General features: G+C 40.1%; 1 protein-coding gene across 12 annotated transcripts; it reads left to right on the forward strand.

The window, feature by feature from the left end:
- Nucleotides 1-13,933: 13,933 nt before the first annotated feature.
- Nucleotides 13,934-20,572, forward strand: FCRLA (Fc receptor like A). Of its 12 annotated transcripts, none has more exons than XM_044758517.2 (6): nucleotides 13,934-14,213; nucleotides 17,189-17,206; nucleotides 17,476-17,628; nucleotides 17,951-18,217; nucleotides 18,931-19,215; nucleotides 20,069-20,572. In XM_044758517.2, exons 1-6 carry the CDS (start codon nucleotides 14,156-14,158, stop codon nucleotides 20,368-20,370), a joined length of 1,083 nt encoding a protein of 360 aa, XP_044614452.1. In that variant the 5' UTR covers nucleotides 13,934-14,155; the 3' UTR covers nucleotides 20,371-20,572. The 12 variants fall into 12 exon arrangements, with proteins under 12 accessions (XP_044614452.1, XP_044614458.1, XP_014696615.1 ...); XM_014841129.3 differs by having other exon boundaries at nucleotides 13,938-14,213; nucleotides 17,431-17,628; XM_014841134.3 differs by having other exon boundaries at nucleotides 13,938-14,213; nucleotides 17,431-17,628; nucleotides 20,218-20,572.
- The last annotated feature ends 517 nt before the right edge of the window (nucleotides 20,573-21,089 follow it).

The following is a 21,089-nucleotide window of genomic DNA, read 5'->3' on the forward strand; positions in this document are numbered from 1 at the left end:
GCGTGTTTGATTTCAGAGTCAATGTGTTCATTGCTAAATATGTGGAAATACAATTGAAATTTGTATGTTTATCTTTATCCTGCAACTTTGCTGGATACTCACTTATTGTTTCTAGGAGTTTTTTTTTTTAACTTTTTATTAAGATTATGATAGTTTACAACCTTGTGAAGTTTCAGTTGTACATTATTATTAGTCATGTTGTAGGTGCACCACTTCACCCTTTGTGCCCTCCCCCTACCCCCCCTTTCCCCTGGTAACCACCAATCAGTTCTCTTTGTCTCTATGTTTAACTTCCACCTATGAGTTGAGTCATACAGAGTTCGTCTTTCTCTGTCTGGCTTATTTTACTTAACATAATACCTTCAAGGTCCATCCATGTTGTTGTGAATGGGACGATTTTGTCTTTTTTCTGGCTGAGGAGTATTCCATTGTATATATATACCATATCTTCTTCATCCAATCATCAGTTGATGGGCATTTAGGTTGCTTCCACAACTTGGCTATTGTAAGTAATGCTGCAATGAACATAGGGGTGCATGGGACTTTTGGAATTGCTGATTCCAAGTTCTTTGGATAGATACCCAGTAGTGGGATGCTGGGTCATAAGGTATTTCTATTTTTAATTTTTTGAGAAATCTCCATACTGTTTTCCATAGTGGCTGCACCAGTTTGTATTCCTACCAACAGTGTATGAGGGTTCCTTTTTCTCCACAACCTCTCCAACATTTGTCACTTTTTGTTTTGTTTATTTTTGCCATTCTAACAGGTGTAAGATGATATCTTAGGGTAGTTTTGATTTTCATTTCCCTGATGATTAGTGATGGTGAGCATCTTTTCATGTGTCTATTGGCCATCCGTATATCTTCTTTGGAGAAATGTCTGTTCATGTCCCCTGTCCATGTTTTGATCGGGTTGTTTAGGAGTTTTTTTTATAGATTCTTGAGATTTTCTATGTAGATGATCATATCATGTACAAGCAGGGATATTTTTGTTTCTCTTTTCCTAATCTGAAAGCCTTTTATTTTATTTTCTTGCTTTGTTCCACTGGCTAGAACTTCCAGAATTATGTTGAATAAGAGTGGTGAGAGCAGACATCTCTCCCTGGTTTCCCATCTTAGGAGGAAAGCATGCAATTTTTCACTGTTAAGCATGATGTTAGTTGTAGGTCTTTTGTACATGTTTTTTATCAAGTTGAGGAAGTTCCTTTGTATTCCTTTTTTTTTTTTGAGACTTTTTATCATGAATAAATGTTGATTTTGTCAATTGCTTTTTTGCCTTGATAAACTTGATCAAGTGATTTTTCTTCTTTAGCTTGTTAACATGGTGAATGACGATGAATAATTTTAAAATATTGAACCATCCTTGCATCCCAGGAATAAATCCCATTTGGTCATGGTGTATAATTCTTTTAATGTGTTGCTAAATTCTATTTGCTGTATTTTGTTAAGGATTTTTTGCATTTATATTCATGAGAGATATTAGTCGGTAATTCTCTGTTTGCGTGTGTTAAACCTGTATTTGTTTTTGGCCTAGGATGCTGTCTATCTTGGTATATGTTCCATGGGCTCTTGAAAATAATGTGTATTACTCTTTGTCTGGCTTTAGTATCAGGGTAATACTAACTTTCTAAAATGAACTGGGATGTGTTTCTTTTTATTCTGTATTCTGGAAGAGATTTGTAGGGTTGGTGTTAATTCTTCTTTAAAATTTGACAGAATTCTCCAGTGAAACCATCTGTTCCTGGAGATATCTTTTGGGGGAGTTTTAAGATTATGAATTCAATTTTCTTTGTCATTATAGGACTATTCAATTATCTGTTTCATTTTGGGTGAATTGTTATAGTTTTTACTTTTCAAGGATTTGGTCCATTTTATCTAAGTTCTTGAATTTGTGTGTATAAAATTATTTGTGGTATTCCCTTATTCTCCTTTTGATATCTGCAGATTCTATAATGATATCCTATTTCATCCAAATATTGGTAACTTACGTCTTCTACCTTTTTTTTTCTTTGTCAGTCTTGCTGGAGGTTTGTCAATTTCATCAATCTTTTCAATAAAGATCAATTTTCTCTTTTTTATTTCATTGATTTTTCTCTGTTGTTTTCCTACTTTCAATTTCATTTGTTTTCTGCTCTTCTCTTTGTTATTTCCTTCCTTTGGCTTGCTTTGGATTTATTTTGCTCTTCTTTTTATAGGTTCCTGAGGTGGGAGCTTAGATTATTGATCTGAGATTTTTCTTTTTCTAATAAATGCAGTTAGTGCTATAAATTTCCCTCTCAGCACTGCTGTAACTGTGTCCCAAATTTTGATATGTTGTATCTTGATTTTCATTCAGTTCAGTGTATTTTTTAATTTCTTGTGAGACTTCCTCTTTGACCCGTGATTATTTGGAAGTATATTGTTTAATTTTCAAGTGTTTAGAGATTTTCCTGTTCTCTTTCTTTGATTCACTTCTAATTTGATTCCATTGTGGCTGGAAAACACACCTGTGTTTGATTTCAATTTTTAAAAATTTGTTGAGGTTTCTTTTTGATCCCAGGTGTGGACTATTTTACTACATATTCCATGGACACTTGAAAAGAATGTGTGTTCTGTTATTGATTAGACCCAACACTGCTATTGGGTGGAGTAATCTGTATATTGATTAGATCCTGTCGGTTGACGGTGTTGAGTTTTTCTATATTCTTCTTGATTTTCTGTTTAGTTGATTTGTCAGTTATTGAGAGAGGGGTGTTGAACCTCCAACTATAATTGTGGATTTGTCATCTTCTCCTTTGCATTTTTGCTTCACATATTTTGCAACTCTGTTGTTTGTTACATATACATATAGGATGTCTTTTAGAGGATTGATCTTTTTATTATTATATAGTGTCCCTCTCTGTCTGTGGTAATTTTCTCTGCTCTAAAGTCTTCTTTATCCGAGGCTTTTGTGGGTGCTGGAGGAGCAAGTTTTTCCTGTGATATTGCTGGAGTAGAGCACTTATTGTCTAAATGTTTTCAGTCATGCTAGGCTGTCCCTTTCCTAGACCTTTGGCTAGAGAGTGCAGGATTTTACTGGTGCTTTTTATTTTTATCTGTGCCATTGACACTTTTGGGTTGCTGGCTTTTTCAGCTCCAAGTCTGGGATGTATAAAGCAAAAAGAAAACTCAAGGAATTTGCCATCGTGTTGTTCACTGGGTCCCAAGGTCACTAGTTGGTCTGCCTTCTTCTCTAAATTTTTTTCTTTTTAAAGATTGGCACCTGAACTAACATCTGTTGCCAATCTTCTTCTTCTTCTTCTTTTTTTTCTTCTTCTTCTCCCCAAAGGTCCCTTGTACATAGTTGTATATTCTAGTTGTAGGTCCCTCTGGTTGTGCTATGTGGGATGCCGCCTCAGCATGGCCTGAGGAGCAGTGCCATATCTGTGCCCAGGATCCAAACTGGTGAAACCCTGGGCTGCTGAAGTGGAGCATGTGAACTTAACCACTTGGCCATGGCGCTGGCCCCTCTCTACATTTTTTAAGAGTCTTATTTTTGTATATAATGTCCAGAAGTTTTAGTTGTACTTAACAGAAGGAATATGGAAAATTGCCTCTACTCCACATTCCCAGAAGATATCTGGAACTTTATGTTTTTAATATACACATTTAAACTTGTATTTTTTCTCAACACATAGAATTAATTATAGTCTATATTTCCCCCTGAGCTTGTTGGGGGAAAAATATCCAAGAAGAAAATAAGCCAAACTTTCAATAAGAAAAATCTCTGGGTGGAAGATTTATGGATGATTTTTTTTTTTAAAGATTTTATTTTTTCCTTTTTCTCCCCAAAGCCCCTCCAGTACATAGTTGTGTATATTCTTCGTTGTGGGTCCTTCTAGTTGTGGTATGTGGGACGCTGCCTCGGCGTGGTTTGATGAGCAGTGCCATGTCCGCGCCCAGGATTCGAACCAACGAAACACTGGACCGCCTGCAGCGGAGCGTGCGAACTTAACCACTCGGCCACGGGGCCAGCCCCCTATGGATGATTTTTAATTCTTTATTTCTTTTTTCCATGTTTTCTACAATTAGCATGTATCACTGTAAATAACATTTGGAAGCTTGACACTCTATGAGCCTTTCATTATTATTCTTAAGTAAAATCCTACTCATTTTTACATCATTTCTACCAGTAAAACAGAGTTTTACAGGCCTTCTTTTTGCTTACAGTGCTAACCAATAAAACTGCAGGCTCTAACCTTAAAATGCAAGCCTTCATAACTAATAAAAGGAGTCTTGGAAAGAGATGAAAAAGATGTACCCTCTCACCTGAATCAACAGAGGGAGCATTATCCTTCTTCACCACAACGCTGGCTCAAAGAATCCAATTTGATGAGGTGTTAAATTAAGGACTTTTGTAAGAATATCAATATTGCTTTCCCGAGCAAAATAGAGACTTGTGTGACTATTCATAATTGTTTACCAACTTGTTCTGTCCATATCAATCTGTTCTTGGAAGTAAAATTTGACTAAGGGGGACTTGTAGAAAAACTTCTTAAAAACTTGCCATGTACTATGGAAATTACCTTCAAAAAGAAACCCATAATTCTATTTGGTTATCTTATTTCATAATTTGTTGACATCTCTGTATTCCTTCACAGAATAAATACTTGTAAAATTGTTCTGTCAATAAGAAGCACTTATTGATGCTTTCATTTTCTCAGTCATATATGTTGGGGGAAAGAAGACTATGGTTTCTTTGCTAAATAGTCTTCAGCAAAGAAATTCAGAGATTTACTTCAATTAATTGACAAATTACAGCAACAAATCCACAGAGAGGATGAGAGCTGAAGGCTGTGCTCTGTGCTGATAGGCCCAAATAAAGCAGCAAAGAGATAGGAGATAGACCATCATTTTGGGCCCCAGCAGGAGCCTGCCTGCCTCTGTGATGTGCCTCTTGCCAGTTTAGAATAACTCTGTTTTACTTACTGAATCCTCTGTGGCCAACGAAACTCAAGCAGTTTCAATTTCTCAAGAAGAAAGAGCCCAGGGCACTATCCTCTATGAAATATCCTTAATTCTTTTATTTGCTGCCAGCAATCAGGTTGAAGGAACAGCTTAGGGCACTATCCTCCAGGAATATGTGAGTTTTCTTTACGAAAATGAAGCCCATCTGGCACCAGGATGAGTTTCTCATACTTCTAGTGTCCTAGGAGTAAGAGATTGGCTTTCTTTAGGAACTGGGAGCCACCACCTGGAAAAGAAACGATAGAATGAGAGGTCTGGTGCATGAGAGACTCAGAGCATCTTTGTGCATACTTTCTGAATGTGTGTTCTAAAACTTTCACTGTGGGTGAAACAGGCATCCAGAGAGGGGCATGTCAGTTCATGTCTGGCTTGTCTGGAGACTTCTAGCTTCTACCTGAGCAGCCTGAAACTATACCTGAGTGTATTCTTTCTTTTCCTGCCCCTGCCTCCATCCCTCCCCTCCTTCCTCCTCCCCTCCCTCTTCCTTCCTTCATTCTCTTGGAAGAAATACACAAGTAAGCCAAGTCAAGATATGAGGAATAACTGGGTACTGCAGTACATTTTCAAATCTTAGGAATGGGACAATTGGCATCATCATAGATACTATAGATTTGCAACTAGCCATATAAGCACTCAATAGCTGCAGTGCTGCTGTAGACAGTAAAAAAGATAATAAATATTTTGAAAAACTTTATGCCGATAAATTTGACAACTTAGACAAAATGGACAAATTCCTTGATAGACAGAAACTACCCAAGTGTATTCAAGGAGAAATAGATAACCTTGAAAGCCCTTTATCTATATCTGTTAAAGAAACTGAATTTGTTATCACGCTTTGCCACTAAGAAGACTCGAGACTCAGACGGCTTCACTGGTGAATTATAACAGACATGTAGGGACTAAATAATACTAATTCTACACAAAGTCTTCCAGAAAATAAGAGGCAAGACCACTTCCCAGTTTAGACATCCAAGCAAAGACATTACAAGAAAAGAAACCTAGACACCATATCTCTTATGAACGCAGATACAAAAATTTTGAAAACAAATTCAACAGTATAAAAAAGGATAATACCTCTTGACCAATGCAAGGTTGGTTTTATATTGGAAAACCAAGGAATGTGATTCACCTTATTAGCAGAGTAAGAAAGAAAAAACATAGGATCATTTCGATAGATGCAGAAAAGGCATTTGATGAGATCCAACACCCATTAATGATTTTGAAAAAGAACTAGGAATAGAAGGAAACTTCTTTAACCTCACAGAGGGCATATACAAAAAACCTGCATCCAATCTCATTAACGGAGAAAGACTGCATGCTTTCTCCCTAAGATTGGAAACAAGATGATGTCTGCTCTCACCACTTTTATTCAGCATAGTGGTGGAAGTCCTCACCAGTGCAATAAGGCAATAAATAATAAAATTAAAAATGTACAGATTGGAAATTGTCGCCATTTCAAAACGACTTGATGGTCCCTATAGAAAATCCCAATGAATCTATGTTTAAAAAAACTCATATAGCTAATAAGTGAGTTCAGCAAGGTGACAAAGTCAGTATACAAAACTCAGTTGTATTTCTATATGCCAACAATGAGTAATCACAAATTTACTTTTTAATAATTATTTAAAACAGCATCAAGAATATAACATACTTAGGGATAAATTTGGCTAAAGTGTACAAGATATATATACGAAAACTGCTGAGAGAAATTCAGGAAAACTTAAGTTGAGAGATAGGTTGCTCGTGAATCAGAAGACTTGATATTGTTAAGACGTCAAGTTTCTCCAAATTGATCTGTAGAATCAATGTAGTCCTAATCAAAGTCCCAGTAGGTTTTTTTTGGGAAATTGACATGCTGTTTCAATAATTTGTGTAAGTATAAAAATATTTGCATGGAAATGCAAAACTTAGGTGAAATAGTTTTTGAAATTTTGAAAAGAAGGACAAAGTTGAAGAGAGTCCAGACATAGGATCACATACATATGGCCAATTTCTTTTTGATAGAGATGTCAAGGCAATTCAATGAAGAAAGCGTAATCTTTCCAACAAATGGTGCTAGAACAATTGACAGCCATGTGTAAAAATTAAACCTTGACCTTTAAGTCATACCATGTATAAAAATTTACTTAAAATCGATCATAGATCTAAATGTAAGAGCTAAGCCAATACAACTTCCAGGAGAAAACAGCAGAAAATCTTAGTGACCTTAGGTTTGGCAGAGATCTCTTAAATAGGATTAAAAAAGGATCTATAAGAGAAAAAACTAATAAATTAGTCTTCAAAAAAATTTTAAATGTTTGCTTTTCAAAAGACAATGATAAGAAAATAAAAAGACAAGCCACAGATTGGGAGAAAATATTTGCAAAACATATACCTGACAAAGGGCATGAATCTGGAATAAAAACAAACAAACAAAAAACTCTTACAGTCCTCTAATAAGAAAACAATTCAATTTTTAAGTATAGGCAAAAGATTTGAATTGATACTTCATCGAAGTATATATACAATTACTAAATAAATACATGAAAAGACGCTCCATATCATTAGTCACTAGAGAAACGCAAATTAAAACAATAATGAGATACCATGACACATCTATTTGAAGAGCTTAAAGTAAAAAGACTGTCTATACCAAGTGTTGGAGAGGATGTCTGGTAACTGGAACTCTCATATGCTGCTAGGAGGATTGTAAAATGGTTCAACAACTTTGAAAAGACAGTTTGGCAGTGTCCTAAAAATTTAAACATATTAGACCTAAAAGTATTAAAATCTTAGAAGAAAACGTAGGGCAAAAGTTTCATGGCATTGGATTTGGGAATGATTTCTTGAATATGACACCATAGGCACAGGTGACAAAAGAAAAAGGCAGACAAAGTGAACTTCATGAAAATTTAAAAATTTTGTGCATCAAAAGACAATATCAACATAATAAAAAGACATCCTATGGAATGAGTAAAAATATTTGCAAATCATAAATCTGATAAGGGATTAAAATCCAGAATATAGGGCCAGCCCCAGTGGCTTAGTTGTTAAGTTTGGCGCACTCTGCTTTGGCAGCCTAGGTTTGGTTCCCAGGCACAGACCCACACCACTCATCTATCAGTGGCCATGCTGTGGCAGTGGCTCACACAAAATAGAGGAAGATTGGCAACAGATGTTATCTCAGGGTGAATCTTCCTCAGCAAAAAAATAAAATAAAATAAAATCCAGAATGTATAGAGAACTCATAAAACTCAACAACCAAAAACCAATTGAATTCAAAAATGGGCAAAGGACTTGAACAGACATTTCTCTAAAGAAGATAAACAAATGGCCAATAAGCACATGAAAAGATGCTCAACATCCCTAATTATTAGGGAAATGCAAATCAAAACTACAATGAAACCACCTCACATCCATTAGCATGGCTACTATCAAAAACACAAAATAACAAGTGTTGGTAAATATGTGGAGAAATTGGAACCCCTGTGCACTGTTGGTGGAAATGTAAAATGGTGCAGCCACTGTGGAAAATAGTATGGTGACTTCTCAAAAAGCTAGAAATAAAATTACCATACGATCTAAAAATTCCACTTCTGGATATATACCCAAAAGAATTGAAAGCAAACTCTTGAAGAGATATTTGTACACACGTATACTTAGCAACATTATTCGCAATAGCTACCTTGTGGAAGCAGCCCAATTGTCTATCAACGGATAAGCAAAATGTGGGGTATAATATATACACACATGCACACACAATGGAATATTTATTACTCAACCTTAAAAACTAAGGAAATTCTGATATATGCTACAACATGGATGAATCTTAAGGACATTATACTAAGTGAAATAAGCCAGTCACAAAAAAGCCAGATACTGTGTGATTCTACTTACATGAAGTAGTTAGAGCAGTTGAGATTATAGAGGCGGAAAGTAGAATGGTGGTTGCCACTCTACTGTGGGCGGGGATGAGGAGTTATTGTTTAATGGGTGTAGAGTTTCAGTTTTATAAAATGAAAAGTTACAGGGATGGGTGGTTGTGATGGTTGCACAACATTATGAATGCTTTTAATACCACTGAAGTGTACACTTAAAAATGTTTAAGATGGTAAATTTTATGTTATGTGTATTTTGCTACAATAAAAACATAAAAATACACACACACCCCTACGTACTCACATAAGTAAATAAACTTTGTTTATTTTTTTAATATAGAGCGGCTATCATTTTTTTTTAAGTCCCTTTTATTTTGGCGAGGAAGATTGGCCCTGAGCTAACATCTGTTGCCAATCTTCCTCTTTTTTTTTCTCCCCAAAGCCCCCGTACATAGCTGTATATTCTAGATGTAAGTCCTTCTAGCTCTTCTGTGTGGGATGCTGCCACAGCATAGCTTGATGAGTGCTGTGTAGGTCCACGTCCAGGATCCGAACCGGTGAAGCCCATACCGCTAAGGCTGAGTATGCGAACTTAACCACTATGCCACCGGGCTGGCCCCTACATTTTCAAAAATAAAAATAAAAAACTTAAATACCTATAACTATACGATCCAGCCAGTCCACTCCTAGGCACTCAAGAAAAATGAAAGCCAATAAGTCCTGGGGATGTAATGTACCCCATGGTGACTGTAGTTCATAATACTGTATTGTATGTTTGAAAGTTGCTGAGAGAGTAGGTCTTAAAAGTTCTCATCACAAGAAAAAAATTTGTAACTACGTGTAGTGATGGATGTTCATTAGATATTGTGGTGATCGTTCTGCAATATATAAAAATAGTGAATCATTATGTCGCACACTTGAAATTAATAAAATGTTATATGTCAATCATATCTCAATATAAATAATTAAATAAAAAGAAATGAAAGCATATATCCACACAACAACTTGTACAAGAATGTTCATCGTAGTTTTACTTGTGGTAGTCATAACTGGAACCAACCCAAAGGTCAACCAACAGTGAATGGAGAAACAACGTGTGTTATAGCCACACAGTGGATTACTACTCTGCAACAGAACAGAAAGAACTATTGGTGGATACAACGCGGACGAACCTGAAAATAACTGTGCTGAACAAGAGAAGCCAGATGAAAAAGAGAATATGCTGCATGATTCTATTTACATAAGGTTTTAGAAAATGTGATCTAAATGATAGTGACATGAAACAAATTTGTGATTGCCTATGGAAGGTGGTTGGGGAAGAAAGGATTACAAAGGGGCACAATTAAATTTTCAAGAGTGATTCATCTATTTATTATCTTGACTGTGGTTATGGCTTCATGAGTGCATACTTTTGTCAAAATTCATCAAATTTTACAATTTAAATATGTGTACTTGGGGCTGGCCCAGTGGCTCAGCGGTTAAGTGTGCACATTCAGCTTCAGAGGCCCAGGGTTCACCGGTTCGGATCCCAGGTGCGGACATGGCACCGCTTGGCACGCCATGCTGTGGTAGGCATCCCACATATAAAGTAGAGGAAGATGGGCACAGATGTTAGCTCAGGGCCAGTCTTCTTCAGCAAAAAGAGGAGAATTGGCAGCAGATGTTGGCTCAGGGCTAATCCTCTTCAAAAAAATAAAAAATAAAAAAATAAATAAATATGTGCACTTTATGTATGTCATTATATCTCAAAAAGTGAACTTAAAAATCATATAAAGTGAAAAGACAAGCCACAGATTGAAATATATTTGCAACACGTATAATTGCCAAAGAATTTGTTTAGAATGTAAAAAAGACCCCTAAAAGTCAATAAGAAAATTTCATTCATATATGTATCTTAGAGAAACTCTTATACCTACAAGTTATGTAAGAGAATAGAAGCACAATTTTTAATAGTAAAAACCTGAAAATAACTCACAGCTCCATTTTCAGTAGAATAATTATGGCATAATCACATGATGGAATACTTCACCATAGTGAAAATTAGTCAACTATAACTACAAAGAAGATTTGGTTGAATCTCAGGAACATACTGTTACGTTTGGGGAAAAAAATGCAAATCTACCACTAAACACCTATTAAAACGGTCAAAATCTGGAACACTGAAAACACCAAATGCTGACGAGGATATGGAGTGACAAGAACCTCATTTATTGCAGGTGGGAATGAAAAATGGTACAGCCACTTTGGAATACAGTTTGGTGGTTTCTTACAAAGCTAAACATACTCTTACCATACCATCTAGCAAATGCACTCCTTAGTGTTTGCCTAAAGGAGTTGAAAACTACGTCCACACAAAATCCTGCATACGATGTTTATAGCGGCTTTATCAATACTTGCCAAAACTTAGAAGCAACCAAGATATCCTTCAGTAGGTGAATGGCTAAATAAACTGTGGTACATCTATACAATGGAGTATTATTCAGGGCTAAAAAGAAATGAGCTATCAAGCCATGAAAAGACATGGGTAAACCCTAAATACCTATTGCTAAGTGGAAGCAGCCAGTCTGAAAAGGCTACACACTGTATGATTCCAACTATATGACATTCTGGAAAAGGCAAAACTATGAAGACAATAAAAATATCTGTCGTTGCCAGGGGTTGGGGTGAATAGACAGAGCCGAGAGGGTTTTTAAGGAAATGAAAATACTCTGTATGATACAGGTCACTATGCATTTGTCCAAATCCACAGAATGTACAACACCAAGAGTGAACCCTAGAGTAAACTATGAACTTTGGGTGATAATGATGTGTCAATGTAGGTTCATCAATTGTAACAAATGTGCCGCTCTGGTGGGGGATGTTGATAATGGGGGAGGCTATGCATGTGTGAGAGCAGGAGGCATATGACAACTCTCTGTGCCTTCACCTCAACTACTCTTTAAAAATAGTCTTTAAACATGAAACACGTACAGACACACACACATACACACATGCACACACATTTGACTTGAAGGGGGGCAGATAAGCAGTTAAGAACCTGCTGCCCAAGCCCAGCGTAAGGCTAATAAAAGAAATTCACAGGAAAAAAAAAAATGAAAGCAACTCTCAGAACAATAAATACAATATGATTTCATTTATTAAAAGTTCAAAAGCAGAAAATCATTACAACTATAAAATAAAGGGAGTGATAAATACAAGAGCAGGATTGCAGTTGATTATCATAGAGAAGGAAGAGGATGTAATAAGAAGGAACCCACGTGGCACTTCAAGGAGAATGGTAAGAGTCTATTTCTTCAACTGGGTGAGGGTACAAAAGTGCACGTTGCATCATTATTCTTTATACATTTGCCTTTTTAATAAATATTTTTTATCTACTCAATTAAAAATAAAGAAAAAATAAGCATCAGCTCACTAGTGACAAGCCAGGAGCAGCTGGGGTTGACATCACAGGCCTAATTGGTGTTGGGATGGGATGAGCGCAGGGACCTGCCCATCTCTGTGAGAATTCTGGGATGATCTTGATGGTGGAACTAACTTGATGGACTGAATCTCAGTCTCCATAAGCACATAGCAGGCCCAATGTTGCTTTTTCTCCAGTGAAACTGTCGTTTATTGATCAGGCTTCAAATGAGTAAAACTTTCCAGAAGCTTAGTAGGAATTTAAGGGTAAAGAATATGATAGCTTCACCCCAGACCTTCAGAGGCCTTCTTGCTTTCCATATTGAGAGTGGGGTCTTGCGAAAGTTGATGCAGATGGTATAGACGAGGGTCTCTATCCTGGGATGACAAGCCTGTAAGGGCAGTTAAGAAGGGGTGGCATGAGAAGGGAAAAGTTTTTGTGGTTAGTTTAGAAGCCTCTTAAAAACTTGTCTAATCCTGATGTTCTCTTTTAGGGTGTGTTAGGGGGAGAGGTCCATGTAAAAAAAATTCATTTTCTTAATTTTCATTAGGGCTGGCCTAGACTTTTCTTCCTCTTCTGGGGCTGCTTGGTCTTTTATATCACATCAACTGCACGGCTTCCTGCCTCCCCCACGACCATATTCAACCCCCCTGGATTCCTTGGGGCCACCTGCACACAAAACATATGCCTCTCAGATAATGGAAAATTTATTCTGAATGCTTATTTTAGATTGAGAAATATCCGTTCTCTCACACTCATGTTGCTAATAAGCCTGCTCTGATCTGTGGTTTTTGCACAGCTGAAGGGTCATGCTGGCCCTGCCTCTGCCTTCAAGCAGAACTGCCTTCCCCCATTTTTGATGGCTCATTTCATCTTCAGATAATTAACTGAGGGCCTGGTGGGTATTATGATGGGGAGGGGGGAGGAGTGTGGTCCCTGTGAAAAGAAGCATGGGCCCTGCCACTGAGGATGCTTCAATCAAACAGCAGATATTTAGAGGAAGGGACAATGGGTCCCATAAGGCCAACTGGAGTGAAGAGACATGCTGTAGCCTCCATATTGCCCCTATTCATGAGTCTCCTCAGGTTTCTCAAGCTATCGAATGCCTCTTGTATCTAATTTCCTCAGGATCAGTGGCTTGAGCTTTGGCCATGAGTCCTGGGCTTACTGCTGGGGCCTCTGGAAATTGATTTTCCTTTTTCCTCTGCTCTTTCCCAGGGGACTCTCTTTGCCTTGTACTCAAATTTCCACTGAGACTGAATAGCCTTAGTCATGCTGCAGAAACAGAGAGCTGAGATGTGAGTCTAGAGAAATTTGTGTACAAATTTGTGTGGGCTTTGGGTGGTAGGAGCCTACAAAGGACTAATATAATAGCTGATTGGTCCCATTACCCATCTTCTTCCCCTTTATGTCTTGATCCAGTCTGGTCACAAGAAACATACAAGGCTTGCCTCAGGATAAGGCAGGACACTTGAATTCTCGTCATTGCTCTCCCAGTGATTTTCCATGTAGCCTTCAAGCAATTTCCTGCCTCTTGTCCCCAGTTGTTTCACCAGTGAAATGGATGATTGTTGCACTGAACTTTCCCAGTGGGTTCATGAAGGCCAGTGAGCTATCAGACAATTACATGCTTTGAAAGGTCTCTGAGCTCTGTGGGGGAATTCTTGAACAATTGAGAGTACTATCATTCCATCCACAGCCCTAAGGATGCAGAAGATGCTGGAACCAACCTGGCCAATCTGAATGATAAAAGTCAGCCACAAAGTTGAAAATAAGCCCCAGATGCAAAGAGATGAGACAGTTAGATTTACTTCCTCTTTTCTAATTTGAGAGGTTTCGTGTTGAAGAAAATCAGTGTGTTAGATGCTGCAGGAGACCTGAACACAGTCACCACGAAGCTGAGCTGTGTCCTCATGGCTGGTGCCTTCTACTTTTCTCTTACTATGCTCTGGGCAGCCCAGATACTACTGGGTAAGTAAAATGTTTGGTTGTGTGGAAATGGAGATATGCCTGACTTTGGGGAAAGGACCCAAAGGAAAGAAATGCAGACTAACTTCGGCCCTCTGGAGAAGCAGTGTTCAGGTGGGATATGAACGATAGATATTAGGAAGTTTGGTGTGCAGGATTGAATGGCTCCTTCTGGATACAAAAATCTTTAAGACTTTCCATCCTAAAAGTCCCCTTGACTATGATGTCGTCTCTTTAGCTACAATCTCAACTCCTTTCTCCCTTTTCTCAGATAAATTTCTGGAAAGAGAAGTCTGTACTTTCTATCTTCACTTCCTCACTTTTCACTCACTCCTCAATGCTTACACCCTGGCTTCTACTGGAATCAGTTTTGCCCAGGGTGCAATGACCTCTATATTGACTGGGCCATTGCACATTCTTTAATTCTCAACTGCTGGACTTCTCTGCTGGATTGGGCACTGTTAATCACTTATTCTTTCTTAGCATTCTCTATCCTGGCTTCCATATGCCATTTTCTCCTTGTATTCTATCTACCTGCCTTTGTCCTTTCGGTGGCTTCTCTTCTCTTCCCCTTACAGACTGGTGTTTTCTACAATTGCATCCTTGTTTCCCTACTCTTCTTTCTTTATACAATTGCCTTAGTGAGCTTATTTGTCTGTATAATTTTAACACTACCACTGTATAATTAAGAGTCCTAAATCATGTCTCAAACCCTAATTATGCTCTTAAGTTTCACATTCAAATACCAAGCTTTGCACAAGACATATCTACCTACATGTTTCACAGGTATCTTAGCACAATATGACCAGTGCTGAACTCATCTGTTTTCTTGGCATCTACCTCTCCTAATTTCATCTTTCACTATTTCTGATCTCAGTTAATGGCATCCACCCAGACATCCAGGCCAAAAACTTGGGAGACAACTTAGACCTCTCTCTCTCCATCTTCTGCATATTGCCAATCAGCAAGTTTGGCAAAATATACTTTCTGAATTGTTCTTTGAGCCAGTCCCTTCCTTGAAACATAGCTAATGGTATCCTAGGAAAGCCTTCATCATTTCTGACTTGGGCTAGACCAATAATTTTCTAGCTAATCTCCCTGTCTCAGCCTTATGTCCTTGAAATGAATTCTGCACTCTGAGGCCAGAGTAATTTGTAAAATTCAAGTCTGCCAGGCCAAGCTCCTTATCATGGCACACAAGGCCCACTATAATCTGGCCCTTATTTAGCCTCTTCAGCCTCTGCTCTCACCCTTCGAGCCATGTAATTTATGTTCTAATAAATCCCAACATGCTTATATTCATACATTCACACACCAGGCTCTCACCTGTCTCCAAAGCTTTGCTCATACTGCTACCTCTGCCTGAAAGGAGCTCTCCTCATGGCCCCCTACTCCCCTCTCATTTACAAACTTGTGGCATCCCTAAATACTCAGCTTAGGTGGCATCTTCATCAGGAAATCTTCCTTGAAACCTCCTCTCCCCTCCTACGGCTGCTTGTGATACCTCTTTCTTATTACTTTCCTCCTCATGCTGAAATAATCTCTTCATATGCTGTCATCCACTAAACTGAGAGTTATTTGTAGACAGGGACAATGCCTTTTTGTTTTTGTTTTTTAACCTTATCTTATTAGTCTTTGAATTCTCAGCACCTGCAGTGTCCCTACACAATAATTTCATTGAACTGTTTTATTGAACTCATAGAAACAGGACAGAGTGACTGTATTAAGATACAGTAATGGTATTGTGACAAGAACTCCAGACATGGACTCAGGCACTCTGGTTCAAGCCCCTCTTCTTTTATTTACTAGCTCTATAAAACTTTGGAAAAGTCACTTTTTACATCTATGAATTCGGTTTTCCTATTCATAAAACAAAAATAATAATGCTTACCACATGGTTTATTGAGTGAAAGTGCCCGATAGCCCAAGAAGATTTTATTTTAAAAAAAGGAGAGGAGGCTGAGTCCAGATGAGTGACAGGGGAGGAACTGAAAAGGGGTAGCAGAGTGGTGAAGGGAGTTGAGACAGGATCTAAAGAAAGCACCTGATTCTGATATAATGAGAATTAGGAAGTAGAGAGGGGCCTCACTAAGAGAAGTTACACAGGTGAAAGAAGGGCATTGGGTCATTGAGATTGGAAGGGAACAAAGGCAAGTGGGACAGGAAAGGACAGAGTGAAGGAAAGAGTATACGTGAATGGCCATGGTCCTGGAAGAGGGAGACAGGGATTAAGAGGGATGTGAAGCAGTCATGGAGATAGGAGAAATGTAATTTACCTCACCTGGGTCATCATGGAGCTAACAGATAGGTTGAGGAGATGTGGTGAGAAAATCATAACTCTGCTTCAAGTCAGAAGTAAAGAAAGAATTGTTCCGTAGTTACCAGTACAGACTGGGAATAGAGGGTCAGGGACAGAGAGAAGGACATAGAAAGGGCTCTAAAGTTGCCAAGGAAAGTTCAAAGGACAGAAGACATCAAGGTAGAGATGGTTGAACAATGAAGACCTGAGAGGGAGATCCAGGAAGGAGGAGAGACACAGCTAGGTACTGAAAGCTATTTGGTAGATAATATATTCAAGGATGAAGAGCCAAGTGAATTTTGGGAAAATGAAAATATGGAAGAAAGCCCCCAAGGAAGGTCTGAGGACCGAAGTAGATCATGCGTGAACAGTGAAGTAAAAAGAACACTGATTTTGGACTCAGACATACCTGACTTTCTTGCTTCATTCTCTACTCTATTTTAAACTTTGGGTAAGTTAATTGACTTTTCTAACCCTGTTTCTTTAAGATTTATAAAATGGGGGTGAAATCACATACCTAGAAATTTTGTGAAGATTAAATAAGATAATGTGTGAAAGTGTCTGGCACATGGTAAACGCCCAATGAATGTTAGAATCTGATCATCTTCCTTTCCCTCCTGTCCTGTATCTGCCTGCTCTGGGGTCATCGTTGTCTTTGGCCTCTGGTTTTCTGCACCAGCAGCTGGATGTCATGCTGGTGAGTTCACCATTCTGCCATTCTATCCCTTCCCTCTTCCCCAAACCACAGTCCAAGAACCTGGAAGCCAATGAATCAAGTCCAAAGTATCCCTATGAGAGACCCATAAGAGTCTCTTGGAAAACAGGTTTTGGTGTCTTCTTAATCTCACCCTAAAAAGGATGATTCCCCCAGGAGAAGGAGGAACACTTGTGAAGGGCAATCTCCTGTCCTCTTTCTCTAAGTCACAGCATCATTTTCTGGTTCTTCTCGGACCATGCCCTCCTCAGCTGCCAGATTTGAGACATTACAATGTGAAAGACCTGTCAGCACCCAGGATGGCATCTGCCACATTGATGAAGACTTGAGAGGCCAGAGGGAAGCTGACTTCCAGCTCAAGGGCTACACTTTCAGTCAACCCTTCCATCTGATTGTGTCCTACGGTGAGGTCCTGGGAAGGACTGACCAGTGCAGGCCTGCTCTTTCTCCCATTTCCCAAACCTCTCCTTTCAGCCCCATAGCTCACTTGGGAAGGTGCCCCCAGGAAGCTGGCCATAGTATGAGATATCTTCTTCCCCATATTCAGCCCACAGAAGCTAGGGTGCCCTCAGTCCCGGGCCCTAGAGAAGTTGTTCCACATTCCCAACAAGGAGTGAGAGTTACCTGGACCCACAGAGAAAGTTTAGGGGTGTGTGCTAAGGGCAGTACTGGGGGAACTCCCAAGGAAGGCAATGGGTCACACTCAGCTCTTTCTTTGGGCCACAGACTGGCTCATCCTCCAAAGTCCAGCCAAGCCCATATTTGAAGGAGACCCATTAGTTCTGCGCTGCCAAGCCTGGCAAGACTGGCCACTGGCCCAGGTCACCTTCTACCGAGATGGCTCAGCCCTGGGTCCCCCTGGACCTAACAGAGAATTCTCCATCGCCGTGGCGAAAGAGGCAGACAGTGGGCACTATCACTGCAGTGGCATCTTCAGGAGTCCTGGTCCTGGGAGCCCAGAAACAGCATCTTCTGTGACTATCACAGTTCAAGGTGAGAGCTAGAGGGAGCGTTGTTGTGGCAGATGCAGGTGGGGAGAGACAGAGGGACCAAGAATGTCTTTCACTGGAGATGGCAAGATCACTGAAGGCCTAAGAGGCATTTTGCTGGCAAATGCCCAAGTTGGGCTTTAGGAGAGGAAGCATCTCAGCATTGTTTTTCCTTCTTTCTTTCTTCTTCTTTTTTTTTGTTTTTTTTGGTGAGGAAGACTAGCCCTGAGCTAATGTCTGTGTCAATCTTCCTCTATTTTGTATGTGGGATGCCACCACAGCATGGCTTGATGAGCAGTGTGTAGGCCCGCATCTGGGATCTGAACCCACGAACTCCAGGCCACCAAAGTGGAACATGTGAACTTAACCACTATGCCACTGGGCCGGCCCCTCATCATTGCTTTTCAAGTCATTCAGCCCTCCTCCAAGTTCAGCATGTTTTCTACCACTCTATCCTACAGATCTATGCTTCCCAATGTTCGCTGATTAGACATCTGGGCTATTGTCAGATTTACCCATCTCTGGATCTTTTCTAGTCCTGTCTACTTGAGAAGAGAGAGGACTTGAAAGATTCAAATGGAACTTTTCTAAGAGAGCTCATTCCTGGTGGAAATAGGGGAAGGAAACGGGAAGGAAAGTGTGACTAGAGTTCATTGCCTGTCATGGGTGCCCTGAATGCCAGATGGCTGAGCTCTTCTTTCCCACCTGTCTCTCCAGAACTGTTTCCAGCACCAGTTCTCAGAGCCACTCCCTCAGCTAAGCCCAAAGAGGGAGGCCCAGTGACCCTGAGCTGTCAGACAAAGCTGCCCCTGCAGAGGTCAGCCACTCGCCTCCTCTTCTCCTTCTACAAGGATGGCAAGACAGTGCGCAGCACGGGCCTCTCCTCAGAATTCCAGATCCTCAAAGCTTCAGAGGCACACTCTGGGTCCTACTGGTGTGAAGCGGCCACCGAGGACAAGCAAGTTTGGAAACAGAGCTCCAAGCTGGAGATCAGGGTGCAGGGTGAGTAAGCATGTATGCATCTGTTTGGTGTGTGTGAAAAGTAGGGGATAGGACGAATGTGCCCATGAGCTGGGGTTGGGTGTGAGCAGCTTAAGAAAGAACACAGAAGAGGCAGGAACCGTAAATCACGGTCTCTGGTTATGGAAGAGAGCACAGATAGGGAACGCCTCCTTCAGACCACAGTGCATATTTCACCAAAACAAGACCCGAGCCAGCTCTCCAGCTGCTGCCCCACAGACCTTACAGTCCCTACATGAACTCTGGGCATTTGTAGGAATATAGTGTCTAGAATGAGGTTGAAGTAGTCCAGAGTTTATGTTCAATTCTGGGAGCCCTCGTTAAGAAGGCTGCATTTGACTTAAAATATACCCAGAGGAGGTGTCCAGGGTAACGAAGGGGCTCGAAACCATGTCATAAGAAAAATCATGGAAGGGATGGGAGATGCTCATCCTGAAGAAGAGGTGACTTAAGGGGCCAGCAGAGAGTGTCTTCAAAATGCTGAAGGCTGGCACAAGGATGAGGAATTACACTAATGTCATATACCATAAAGAGGGGGACCTAGGACCAGCTACCACATCCATGTGCTGGGAATTAGATTCTGCCTTGATAGAAGAGAAGCTAGCTAATATCCACAGCGCTCTAATGATGAAGTCTCATCATTGAAGATTTTCAAGCTAAGGTAGCCAAGCTTGAGATTTAAATTTGGACCAGGAGGGACACTAGAATTCTCAAGTCTCTGCTGCCATTGGGCCACACAGCCACTTTCAGAGAACAAGAAAGATTGACCAGGAATAAGAAGGTAGGGCCAGAGTCAGACTTCACTCTTGTATGTGCCTCCTATCCCGTGATCCAGGTCCCTCCAGCTCTGCTGCATCCCCCACCTTGAATTCAGCTTCTCAGAAATCAGCTGCTCCAGAAACTACTCCTAAAGAGCCCCCTAAGCCTGTGCCTCCACTGTCTACCCCTTCTTCTGAGGATCCAGGCTTCTCCCCTCCTCTGCAGGTACCAGACCCCCATCTGTATCACCAAATGGGCGCTCTTCTCAAACAACTGCAAGATATGAGAGCTCTCCTCGGTCACCTGGTCATGGAGTTGAGGAACTTGTCTTTCCACCTGAAGCTTGAGACCACAAAGGGTCCTGCCAAATATGAGTAAACAATTCGCCTGCAGTATTACCCAACTACCCCCAATAAATCCAACTCTTTCTATTTTTCCTCTTTCTGTCCTATACATGTGCATAAATCGTTTTACAAGTTGCCCAGTGTTTTGTTAGAGTTACAGAAATAGGTGAGTATAAATAAATTTGTACAAAGTGATAACTGGAGTTTAGCCATAATTATGTATTCTCTCTCTTTTTTTTTTAAGATTTTATTTTTCCCTTTTTCTCCCCAAAGCCCCCCAGTACATAGTTGTATATTCTTCATTGTGGGTCCTTCTAGTTGTGGCATGTGAGACGCTGCCTCAGCGCGGCTTGATGAGCAGTGCCATGTCAGTGCCCAGGATTCGAACTAACAAAACACTGGGCCACCTGCAGCGGAGCGCACGAACTTAACCACTCAGCCACGGGGCCAGCTCCTATGTATTCTCTCTTAACATGACAACATAATCCTGCCTTCTCTAGACCAGGAATTGCCTTCCTTTGCCCAGACTAGAATCTGGTGATTGAAACAGAAGCAGTGAGATGGATTTAATGCAGCAGTCTCAAATGGGGGCAGTTCCCCCCACCCCCCAGCCAGGGGACATTTGGCAATGTCTGGAGACATTTTTGGTTGTCACACTTGGGGGCAGAGTGCTACCGGCATCTAGTGAGTAGAAGCCAGGGATGCAGCTAAACATCCTATAATACCCAGAACAGCCCCCAACAACAAAAGATT

This window comes from Equus asinus, chromosome 25 (genome assembly GCF_041296235.1).
Source record: "Equus asinus isolate D_3611 breed Donkey chromosome 25, EquAss-T2T_v2, whole genome shotgun sequence".
In the NCBI taxonomy this organism is placed as follows: domain Eukaryota; kingdom Metazoa; phylum Chordata; class Mammalia; order Perissodactyla; family Equidae; genus Equus; species Equus asinus.

Excerpts from the sequence above, each read along its gene's own strand:
- FCRLA (XM_014841129.3), top strand. The coding sequence starts at position 14,156 with ATGGCTGGTGCCTTCTACTTTTCTCTTACTATGCTCTGGGCAGCCCAG. Across the intron at positions 17,629-17,950 it reads CCATCTGATTGTGTCCTACG|ACTGGCTCATCCTCCAAAGT; the intron begins GTGAGGTCCTGG and ends TTTGGGCCACAG. Across the intron at positions 18,218-18,930 it reads TGTGACTATCACAGTTCAAG|AACTGTTTCCAGCACCAGTT; the intron begins GTGAGAGCTAGA and ends CTGTCTCTCCAG.